Raw genomic sequence first — 12,473 nt, 5'->3', positions numbered from 1 at the left:
ATGAAATAATCCAAAATATAGACTACTTGGGATATTTGGGATCACTCAAAATGTATTTTGCAAATTGTGCTACCCTAATGAGTCTGTAAATTGGGGCTGCTCAAAATGTCCCATTCTAAGTTTAGGCTATTCAAAACTAACCTGTAAAATGGACTCACCAAAATAAATTCGTTAAATGGTTAATTTGAAGTGGGTTGAAAAATAAACGTCACCTCAAGCCCCTTCCTTGATTAAACAAGTATCTAGGTTTATGGACGAAGACATATAACTAGTGTTTAGGATGGATAATGTATAATTTCGTTCTCCTATGATTCTTGTGTAAACTATATTGCAAAATTATAAAATATGCAAATAAACACTCTATTAAGCTTTGGACATTGCATGATAAGATATGATATGGGTTTCAACTACACTCCCTTTGTTTCTCTTATCTACTGTGCAATCCTTCATCTCTGTCTGTTTCAGTGGCCAGCCGATACCTCGAGTCAAATATACAGAGACTGAGATTAAAACATGGTGAGTGGAATTTATTTGAACTTTACAGCAGTTTATTAGTTTATTACAATTATTCAGGTAGGTATTAACTACAAAATAATATTTTAAAGTTTTTCCATGTAAGTTGAATTGTTGGAAGCAGCAAAAAGTTAAAGTGTTCAAATAAAAATCGCTGGAGGCAACGATTAATTAATATTTTAAACGGTTAATTACATGTTTACATTCTATATGAAGTAACATTAACTGGCAGTAATACCTTACTTTTAAATAATAACCACACGTTTTATACATGTCAAAAAACATTTTAGGTGTTTTTAACGTAATTTAACAAGTATTGAAAGTCGTATGGTCTCATTTTTTTCAATCATTGGAGTAAAAAAAATCAAAGTTGTTTCTTTTATGATAGTCTTGTTAATAATGTAATACACTACCTAACAAAGCCATTCTCTCACGAAAACGTAAAAGACACACGAGGAAATAAAAATACTCAACAAAAAATATAACTCTTGTGACTTTTTTCTACACAATTAACAAATCTATTTGAAATCAATTTCTTGTTTATCTGACAAAAGCAATTAGTTGATCAATTAATACGAGTTTTTAAGTAGATATGTTAACATAATGATAACTTTTACAGCGACATAAATTTACGGTAAACAAAAATAGTTTAACAGTGAAATTTCTTTAAATTTACTCGATATGCAACAATAAAAACATAAATCGCGACCCAAGTGCCTTGCAATAAATGCAACAAACGAAACACCTAATTTTCCTTCTTCGACCAAGTCCAAAATAGACACAACTGTAACTAGGAAGCTCGGAGACGTTTATAGTTGAAGAAGCAACAAAACGCTTTCAAGAAACAACTGGAAAGAAGGGCTTAATTGGGTTTGTTTGACGGCGGCACGGCGCGATAGCAGCTGATCTAATTGGTGTGATTGTGCGATTCAGCGACGGAAATGCGATCACAACTTGTGTCTCGGAGACAACTTTGACTCTAAACTCCGGGACATCTGACTTGGATTAGGATTCGGTTTATTTTAATTACGTATGTTTATGGTAATTTAGTGTAAAGGAAATTGGGTGTTACCTGAGGCACGGTAAATACCAAATACCCTCGCCGTAGCAAACCTGCAGACTAAGCGAATTTCCATTTGTCTGATTGGATTTACACTAAAATGTTTTCTTAAAAATATCACATTTATTCCCTCTTTAAATATAATTAGTTTAACGAGTACTTAGATTTGCTGCAACAGGGAGGACGGGAGGGTAAGTGTTTTTTTTTTTTTTGTAAAATATTAATAGTTTAGTAAATAAATGCATTTTCCAAATTTGATCAAAATATGTTCATAAACAAGTAAACTACAACAGTTTACTTATTCTCCATAAGAGTAACATGGGAATTTTAAATTTACAGTTTTTTGGAATTTTCTCCGTAACCATTTGGCGCTTAATAACGGTTCAATATACTAAGTTATTTATTTTTTTAAGCTATACAAAATGGTTTGGAAAGAAATTGCCAAATTTTATGTTTTTTGGGTCAAAAATTAGAAAAGCCTATTTTTACCCCATAAAACCTCCCATAAACACCTGTTCCTATAGTCCGATCATGCTGGTTCGCGAACTTGTTAGAATAAAAGTAGTTTTACACCTTTATACTAAATTTAATCAAAATCGGATGATTTTTGCTCGAGTTATCGTGCTAACGGACACATATATGAATTTGAACGGATGGTGTTTTTGGCCTCTAGGGTGTTCTGTATTTGTAATGTGCTAGTTGAGATGATTGATAAACATATTAGGCCAGTCAAATAGTACACTAGAAATAGCTAAAATCGCAAACACACGGCTAGTTCTGATTTTTTATTATATTGTTAGGACCACTACCAGTAGTGTATTTCCAAGTTTGCAGCTTCGAAAGACCTGTGCTAAAAGCGTAGCACTCGAAAAACCATATAATTTTAGCATTTTTTTAGTTTTCTTCGCTATATCTCTTAAAATATGGGATTTGCATAAAACATGTTAATTACATTTTTAAAGTGCATTAAATTTCCTAAAATTTGAGACCAAAACCACCTCTGTAGGAACAGTAGTTACCAATATACATCCCTCAAATGATTTACAATTTTTTGTAAACAAATTAAATTTTAAGAGTTGGTCAACTTTTAACACCAAAATCGGAGATAATACTCATTTACGACTTAAGTTATTTGGAACAGATGTTTTAGTACATTTAATTAGCTTTAATTTAAGCACAAAACGACGTCTCTCGGCCTGATAGTTCTCTCATAACGCTAATAAATAAAAATAATGGGAAACTGTATTTTTGTTAAAGTAGGTACTTGATTTTTAATAGCTTGATTTATTGCTAGGCTACCATAATAATCCAACATATAATTCTGCAAGCAAAGTGTTTAAGTAAAAATATTGTGTGATTTTGGCAAATCACAGGTCTCGATCCCAGTTACTTTGGAAAAGATAGTGGCATTTCTAAAAAGTTATCAGTTAACTAGATATTACATAAAATATCCCCCATAAGAAAAGCATAGGGATTTAAAAACAGCTGCTTTGTTTTCGAACCGACATGTGTACTTGAAGTTATGGGCTAAGGTCCCTCCAAGCCATTAGTTATTCCCATTGTTATTAGTAGATATTTTGTTTTGTTTTAAGTTTATATTGGTACACCTGCTTTGCTGGTGTTGTATAGCTGTACAGCTGACAGGTATTTCAATTTACCAGACAACCAATTGTTGTCTATTTAAGGTGTTTGTATTTTACAACATATGATAATACCAATGCATACCAAATCCCATTATTGTAATGTAAACAAGTACCATAATTAACTGGAGTAAGTGATTAGTTTGTGCGCGAATGAAATAATGTCGGCTCCGCCGGGATGTTGTTTTATTTGTAACAATACACTTGATGAAGGTAAAGTTGTGGTTGTTAAAACACGTGGGATTCTTTCTTTAATTGAAGTAAGTGACAAACGTGGCCTACTGCATAATAAACAGTTTCTGCAAGGGTTGGATGAAGTTGGTATTCACGACACATGCAGAAAGAGATACACGGTTGAAAGTAATATTGTAGCATCGGTTCGCCGTGGTGGTGATGAAGCTCCTAAACCATCAACATCCAGAGGATCAAGAGGCTCTTCAGGACAATGTAACCTGCAAAAAATTTGTTTCCTCTGTGGGGACGAAATCACCTCAGAATTTCTCAACCTCCAAAAAAAACTACCAGTTTCTCGACGGAATATTGTTCACACTGTTGAATCTCTGAACGTCAGGGCGACCATCCTTGAAGCAGCTGGGCGTCGAGGGGATGAATGGGCACAGCTAATTATTCATCGTCTTGCTTCTGTAAATGACCTAGTTGCAGCTGGTGCTAGGTACCACAGCCAATGCCGCCTTAAACTTTACAAACCTCCACCAAGCATTGCACTCAAAAGAGGACATTTTGAGCCAAATAACATCACTGAGAGTATGGACTATATATATTCTTTCCTGGCCGAAAACAGAGATGAATGCCAGTTCTCGTTAAACGACCTAATGGCCCAGATCAAATGCGAGTTCAAGCCTGATGTCAGAACCGTCAAAAGTCATCTTGAAAAACATTTTGGAAACATGATAATGTTCTCTGAGATTGGCCGTGGCCGCAGCCATCAAACAGTTCTTTGTTTTCGTGACATTGGGAAAAAGATCCTGTACGATACCTGGTATAATGATAGAAAAAGTAACCCTGAAGAAGAGCGACTAAGGGTGGTGAAGGCTGCTGCAGAAATACTTGTGCAAGACATTCGTTCAGTGGTATATAACGTCAGTGAGTATCCTCCATCCGATAATTTCTTAAAAGATGCTGACTCTGACATTCCTGAATCTGTGAAGCTGTTGCTCGAAACTATCGTGCTAAAAAATAAACGTAAGGGGCTTGAAGACTGGAGAAAGAAATGTGTGGGATTTGCTCACTTACTGATATCTGCAGTAAGGCCAACGTCTTTCGTTTCTTCGTTGAAGACCAGTTTTGGTACATACCTATACAGGAAGTTTGGTTCAAAACATCTCATTAACCTCTGCTCTGCAATGGGGTTTTCATGTAGTTACAGTGAAGCAGTGCGAATCGAAAGCTCAGCCATTGTACATGGAGAATCCTCACCCCACATTGAAAAAGGATCCTTCATGCAGTTCACATTTGACAATGCAGACTTTAATGTAAACACCTTGGATGGAGAAAACACGTTTCATGAGATGGGCGGCATCATGGTTATCACTCCATATACTGCTGTGATGCCCGGTAAGATAATCCCGCGCTTAAAGAGCTATGTCTCTGCTGACACAATTGCTTCTTACAATCTATCAGATGTGAAACAGTGCAACGTAAGAAAGAATGCTGGTTTGTCAGCTATACCTATCACTGATGTACATGAGATGTTCCAAGTTGCTGGTGAAATCCTGCCCTCACCAACAGACTTGTTATGGTTGTACGGAAAAGTGTCTCACTTACCACAAGTACCAGGCTGGAATGGGTTCATGGAGCAGGTAACAGAAAACCTTAAATTCGATCGTTCCAAGATTGTTTTCCTCCCATTTATTCACGCCCCACCCACCGACTATGACACCATTATGACAGCTCTGCTTGAGGCCAGTCAAAAAAGCAGGACACACTCCCAGAAAACTTGCTTCGTCACTTTCGACCAACCCCTCTACATGAAAGCCCGAGATATCGTTCAAAGCTGCCCGCATCCTGAGTTAAGTAATGTAGTGGTGCGTCTTGGTGGCTTCCACCTGTTAATGTCATACATGGGGAGCATCGGCGCGATAATGGCAGGTAGTGGCCTGAAGGAATTGCTGTTCACCATATACGCCGAAAACAGTGTAGACAAGATCCTCAATGGTCACGCCTATTCTAGGGCTGTACGAGCTCACATGCTCACTAACTTAGCTCTTGCTCACCTGATTTTAACTGATGAGGTTCACTTCACGGAGGAAGAAAAAGCTGAAATGGATAGGATCCTGTGTGACAGTGACAGGTCGACAATTCTCCTCATGGAAGACAGTGAAATATTACAGACTTTGAGTGCCAAATTTAAAACTGCCCTGGATAAAATGGAAGCAAATGGCCCAACATCAAAGCTGTGGGTTCAGTATTTTCGGATGACCACGCTAATGAAGCAATTCGTCCAAGCTGAAAGGATGGGGGATTGGAAGCTCCACCTAACCACAATTGGAAAAATGCTACCCTTTTTCCACTCTGCAGGTCACTTTTTTTATGCAAAAAGTGCTAGGCTGTACCTACAAGACATGGAAGGTTTAGAAGAGAAGATGGACCCAAATGAATGGAGCATGTTCACAAAAGGAGCTTTTACGATTCGCCGCTCAGACAAATTGTGGTCGGGACTATGGTCAGATTTGACCATAGAACAAGTATTGATGAGGTCAATGAAAAGCCAGGGAGGGTTGACCCATGGTCGGGGGATATCAAGTAGCGTTCTTTCACGATGGACTGGAGGCATGGTGTTCATGCTCAATATATGCGAGAGCTTAGAGAGGTATTGGGACATTTCGTGTACAACCAGTGAGCAGCACGTTGATATGAGAGCAGCACAGATTGAAAGAGACGCTATTGATGTGGAAAAACTGAAGCACTACCTTGACATACACCCTCCATTTCCATTGACAGACAAACTGCTTTCCATCAGCAGTGGAATAGTTGGGGCCCCTGAGATTAATTGCCACATGGCTCGAGAAATGGGAATAGAAGGTGTCAAGAATATATCAGGCAATTCATTTGGAAAGGTTTCCTTCAAGCGAAAAGACAAAGTGCAAACTTTAGCATCAATGAGCACTTCCATCAAAGTAAGAGACAAACGTGTGGATGTAGAGCCACTAACTATCTTCCAGCGTTTGTGTATCATCAAACAGTCAGACAAAGAGTTGATGGAACATTTCAAGTACGAGTTGGCTCCGTACCCCATGGCATTGTTCACAGAAGAGGGTATGCGCAAAGGAACAAAATCAAAGTTCTTCTCAGCTTTCACTCCGCTCCCTCAAAATATCTCAGTAGCAGCCAACACGTTTGTTGTGGTAGATGGGGGTTACTTATTGCACAAGGTGATATGGCATCGTAACGACTCTATAAGGGGGATTGTCGACGGGTACGTCAGCTACACACTTAATCATTTCGGACGGAACGTTGCTGTGGTGTTTGACGGATATCCTGAGGATGGGGCAGAGATGAAAACAAAAACTGCCGAACGCATAAGGCGCTATGGTTCTCTGCAGTGCAACGAAATAATCTTTGAAGAGTCGACAACCATAAAAATGGCCCAGGAGAAGTTGCTGGCCAACGACAGAAACAAACGACGACTGATTTCTCTGATATGCTCCGCCTTCCAAAGACAGGGAATCGAGACGAAGCAGGCAGTCGAGGATGCTGACTGCGACATCGTCAAGTTGGCACTTGACAAAAGCACCTCTTTAAAATCTGTGCTAATCATTGGAGAGGATGTGGACCTCCTCGTTATTCTCAATGGTTTGGGATCAGCTGTGAAGAACGTTTTTTTCCAGAAAAGTGGCAGAGGTGAATGTGGTCCCTTACAGTATTCGTCAACCTCATTCAAACATGGAGTTTTGAAAGTCCCCTCAGGGTTTGAGTTATTTCTCCACGCCTTCACCGGATGTGACACCACCTCTGCCATTTTTGGGTACGGGAAGAATAAACTGTGGAGCGCCTTCGAGAAATATCCTGAACTTATCACCACAGCTGAAGTTTTCCTCCAACCAAATTCCACCCACCAAGCCATCTCAAATGCCGGAGCAAAGTGCCTAGTAGGTCTGTATGGAGGAGACTACAGTGTGGATACCCTCCAGAGACTGCGCTACAAAATCTTTGTAAAAACTGCCGCTTCTGCTAAGGTTGACCTCACCCGTTTGCCTCTAACAGAAGATGGTGCAAAATTCCACACCTTTCGAACCTATCACCAAGTTCAGATGTGGTTTGGGGTGGAAAAAGATGCCACCCAATGGGGATGGAAGAAGACAGACCAGGGGCTCATTCCAATAAGAACGATGAATGAAGTGGCTCCCCCCTCCCTTCTAAAATTTATATCATGCGGGTGCAAGAAAGGCTGTAGTGGAGGTGGCTGTACGTGCCTAAAAGCAGGGCTCAAATGCTCGGCACTTTGCAAATTTTGCTCCGGCGTCTCTTGCCAAAACGGCACCGTGGTTCAGATTGCCGAAGAAGATGACGACGACGATCAACTACCGGTACCTATTTTTCAAACTGAATCAGACAAATTTGAACCACCCAGGAAGCGGGCAAAATGAACTACAGTATTCTAACCCAACAATATCCTTTGTACATATATGCATATTTTATTTATTTTAAACACTGTTCATTATTATAAGGCTGAATATATATTTATTTTGGATAAAATTGGGTTTTATTTCCAACCACCATCAAACCATCATGAGATCTCAACATAGCAAATTTGCGAAAGACATTTTGTTTTCTCAAATTTCTATATATTTTAGCATTGTGAAATGGCTATCAGGCCTACATACATCATTCTGGGCTTAAATTAAAACTCATAAAATTTGCTACAAGATCTTTACCAAAGGCTTTTCTTATTAAATAGGTAATTTCCCTGATTTTGGGGCTGGAAGTTGACCAAACCTTAAAATGTTACTTTTTAGAAAAAAATCTCCAACTTTTGGAGGGCTGTATCTTAATAACTACTGTATCTACAGAGCTGGTTTTGGTCTCAAATTTTAGGAAATTTAATGCACTTTAAAAATGTAATTAACATGTTTTATGCAAGTCCCATATTTTAAGAGATATAGAGAAGAAAACTAAAAAAATGCTAAAATTAGATGGTTTTTCGAGTGCACGCTTTTAGCACAGGTCTTTCGAAGCTGCAAACTTGGATATATACTACTGGTAGTGGTCCTAACAACATATTAAAAAATCAGAACTAGCCGATAGTTTGCGATTTTAATGTACTATATGACTGGCCTATATGTTACATCTCTTATTTTTACCTTTTTATTTTTATCTTGCATTTTACTGTCATGGCACCAATCAACATAAGGCTCATGTTAAATTTCTAAAATTTTAAATTCACGTAGGGGAAAGGCCTGCAGTCTGATTTGTACCATTTCAGATTCATACCTTCCTATAGTCGGTTACTATGACTGCTAAATTCCGTGCAGATCGCTTCAGCCGTTCAGGAGGAGTATTTTTAAAACAAAAGCTGGAGTGTAGTATAAGAGCTTCGCGCGATCCCCTCAATAAAATATCTACATATATATTATATTCCGTAAGCGAATCGGTCCCCACAAAATATCTCGAGCTAGGTAAAAGGTAGCTTGGCTGTTGAGTATTCATTTTAAAGCCTAAGGTCCAAGGACGGTGGGGAAATTATCAGAAGAGTAAAAAATTACCCCTGCTCTACACCACACAAGCCGTCAAAGATCCGGTCATTTTCTAATGGAAGTACTGCTACAGTGTTTCTGTAAGCTGCTTTAAACATACCAGCTGATATAAACATTGCGTATTTGTATGTTTATTGATTTTAATGTTCGGTTTTCAGGTTGGAATGGCAATGCAATGTTGAAATGTTTCGTGTTGGGGGAAGACTGCGACTAAATGTGTAAAAAAGGGTGTATTTCTTTTAAATTTGTATACGTAACTATAAAGCAGCAATTGCTGCTATGATCCCTTCATATTTATTAAAATGGGGTGGTAGACAGAGTGATATATTGTTTGAAAGAAATAAATCAACTATTGCAATAATATTTATTATATAGGGGTGTGGTGTTCCGCGAGCTACATAAGCTATACAAGCAGCACGCATGTCGGGAGTACCTGGAGAATTGGCCGGAACTGGTCAAGTATTGCGGATACAGGGAAGACAACATCCCTCAGCTTCAAGATCTCAATGTCTTTCTTAAAAGTTTGTATATATTTTACCAATTTTCCAAAGTAGGTAGGCTTTGTACTCTTATCTGTAAGGTTTCCAATGAGCTCTTGTTCATCAGTCTTGTATCAATGATATTGTGAATTGAGCTGCAGACCATCGCCTAGGTGTGTATTTTAACTCATATATGAGTGAAGATGAGTGTAGAATGAAGTGTGATATCTTGTTTAGCTTTGTTTTTGACTAAGACCAGCTGTTTCATTAGCCAGGACCATTTATTAAAAGCATGATCAAGGACAGCTGGATTTCAGGCAGTGGATTTTGCATCATCGCAGTATAACTGAATAAGAGGATTGACAAACTAACAGGGGATGTAAGATTATCAAGCAATGGTAAGCCCTGGTAGTGTTAAACCCAGCAGACAAAGTATTCTCTACCAGAATCACTCTCAATTAAAACTAATAAACATCTGCTGCCAGTGACATTTGCTAAGTAAGACCTTCTACGAACTCACTAAGCCACTCAGGCACATTTATTAAACACTAAACACTTTTGGCATACACAAAAGTCCATTGGAAATTCAAATCAGTAGGAACTGACTCCTTTCTCATATAAGTAACTACAGAATACAATCCATACTTGGGGGAAGAGTTGATTTCACTCACATAGTTTTTTTACCATGACAGGGCTTGTAGCGTAGGGATGGGAACAGGCTATAATATCAGTGGATTAAGTAAAGAATGTGGCCTCGTACTCAGATTTTAACTGGCTCACTTGTCCATGATGGTAGGCTGATGGGGACGATAATTAGGAACAGCCCTATAGTAGATTGTGTGAAACAATTTTCCAACAATTGTAATAAGAGTAATTTTTCCATGCTAAAAATGCATATCTATTTATGATTTTTAAAGTATTTTCCATCCATATCAAGATGTTTTATTTTACTCTCCAGGGAAGACAGGGTTCCAGCTGCGACCAGTCGCAGGTTATCTCTCCCCGCGAGACTTCCTCGCAGGACTCGCTTTCCGAGTGTTCCATTGCACTCAGTACATCCGCCACAGTTCCGACCCTTACTACACTCCTGAACCGTAAGTATCCTCTGAACCCAACAAACATTTACCTATGGTTTCACAGTTCACAACATACAGTAGAACCTGGTTCACACGACACTCAACAACACAACAACGTCAATTACAAGTTTTCAAATTCTCTTGAAAATACAATAACACTTAATGTTATTAATTAATCCATATAAAACTACTGTTTATAACAATACCCCCGCCGCAGCAAACCTGCAGACTTAGCGAATTTCCATTTGCCTGATTGGATTTAAATTAAAATGTCTCCTTAAAAATATCACATTTATTCCCTATTTAAACAGAAATAGTTTAATGAGTACTTAGGTTTGCTGCAACAGGGAGGGTAAAAAAGTTTTTTTTAATGCAAAATGTTAAAAGGTACTGTGGTTTAGTAAGAAATTAATGTATTTTCCAAATATGATCAAAATATGTTCATAAACAAGCAAACTACAACAGTTGACTCATTCTCCATAAGAATAACATAGGAATTTTAAAATTACAATTTTTTTGAACTTTCTCCGTACCACAATTAGGCGCATAATAACGCTTCAATATACTAAATTATTTGTTTTTTTAAGCTCTACAAAATAGTTTAAAAAGAAATTGTGAAATTTTGTGTTTTTAGGGTCAAAAATGGGAAAAACCCTATTTTTACCCCATAAAACCCCCCATAAACCCCCGTTCCCATAGTCCGATCATGTTGGTTCGCGAACTCATTCAAGTTTATCCCGCCTTACACCTTCAAACCAAATTTTATCAAAATTGGACAAAAGTTACTCAAGTTATCGTGCGGATGGACACATATATATGTATCTCTATATATCTATACTATTATATAAAAATCTAACGGTGTCTGTCTGTATGTGTATTACTAATAGGTGCAAAAACTACTGAACCAACTGGGCTTAAATTATACAAAAATATAGCTACCATACCAAGGACCATTATAGGACTATTCACATTTCGATGCTGGCAGTAGGTTTTGCCCCTTTGGCTTTAAAAGTTCTGAGGTGAACATTATAAAAGTAAATATTGATTGGTCTGGTCTCCATGGCTGTGATGAGAACACTAACAATGTTTGTTTACATTTGCTTTGACATTTAAATGTAAACAAGAAGATCTGCTAAACTGCATATTTTACAATTTCAGACAGCTGATACAAAGAAATTAAATATAATATTTTCCATAACTATGAGGTAGGTTTATCTTAATCTAACCTTTTATCATGGATTATTTATTCTAAAAACTATGTCAATGATTATAGAAAAATACCCCCGCCGCAGCAAACCTGCCGACTAAGCGAATTTCCATTTTGTCTGAATTGATTTTCAATTAAATATATTTTAATAACATTAGGTTTAACGAGTACCTAGGTTTGCTGCTACAAGGAAACTAATAAATTGTGTTTTTTGTAAAATATTGATAGCTTAGTACAAAATAAATAAATTTGATCAAAATACAAAATATATCCATAAACAAGCAAACTACAACATTTGACAATATTCTCCATAAGAATAACATGGGAATTTTAAATTTACAATTTTTTTAATTTTCTCCGTTACTATTAACCGAACAAAAATACTTTTATATACTAAATTAATTGTTTTTTTAAGCTCTTTAAAAAGGTCTATAGAGAAATTAGGAAATTTTGTGTTTTGAGGGTCAAAAGTGAGAAAAACCAATTTTTACCCCATAAAACCCCCCGTAAAGCCCCGTTCCCAAGGTCCGATCATGCTGGTTCGCGAACTCATTCAAGTTTATCCTGCTTTACACCTTTAAACCAAATTTCATCAAAATCGGACAAAAATTACTCAAGTTATCGCGTTCACGGACGTATATATATATATATATGTCTATATATATACATATATAAAAATTTGAACGAATGGTGTTTTTGGCCTCTGGGGACATAAAAATGAAAAAGAAAATCGGTCCCGGGTCTAGGTCTTACCGTGCTACCTACGGTAATAGCTACTTCCCTA

The 12,473-nt window shown here is 37.5% G+C and overlaps 1 protein-coding gene across 1 annotated transcript in view; it reads left to right on the top strand.

The window, feature by feature from the left end:
- The window catches only part of LOC128994138 (tryptophan 5-hydroxylase 1-like), a 30,874-nt gene that overhangs the window by 11,088 nt on the left and 7,313 nt on the right, over positions 1–12,473 (top strand). The window contains exons 7-9 of the mRNA XM_054418439.1: positions 466–516; positions 9,303–9,448; positions 10,365–10,500. Coding sequence (XP_054274414.1) covers positions 466–516; positions 9,303–9,448; positions 10,365–10,500 — 333 coding nt within the window. The remainder of the gene's footprint in view (positions 1–465; positions 517–9,302; positions 9,449–10,364; positions 10,501–12,473) is intronic.

Source organism: Macrosteles quadrilineatus, unplaced genomic scaffold, assembly GCF_028750875.1.
Source record: "Macrosteles quadrilineatus isolate MER2022 unplaced genomic scaffold, UCM_ALF_1.0 Scaffold_5__1_contigs__length_97177068, whole genome shotgun sequence".
NCBI classification, from domain to species: Eukaryota; Metazoa; Arthropoda; class Insecta; order Hemiptera; family Cicadellidae; genus Macrosteles; species Macrosteles quadrilineatus.
The sequence above is the reverse complement of the archived record's forward strand: the minus strand, read 5'-3'. Positions and strand labels throughout refer to the sequence as shown.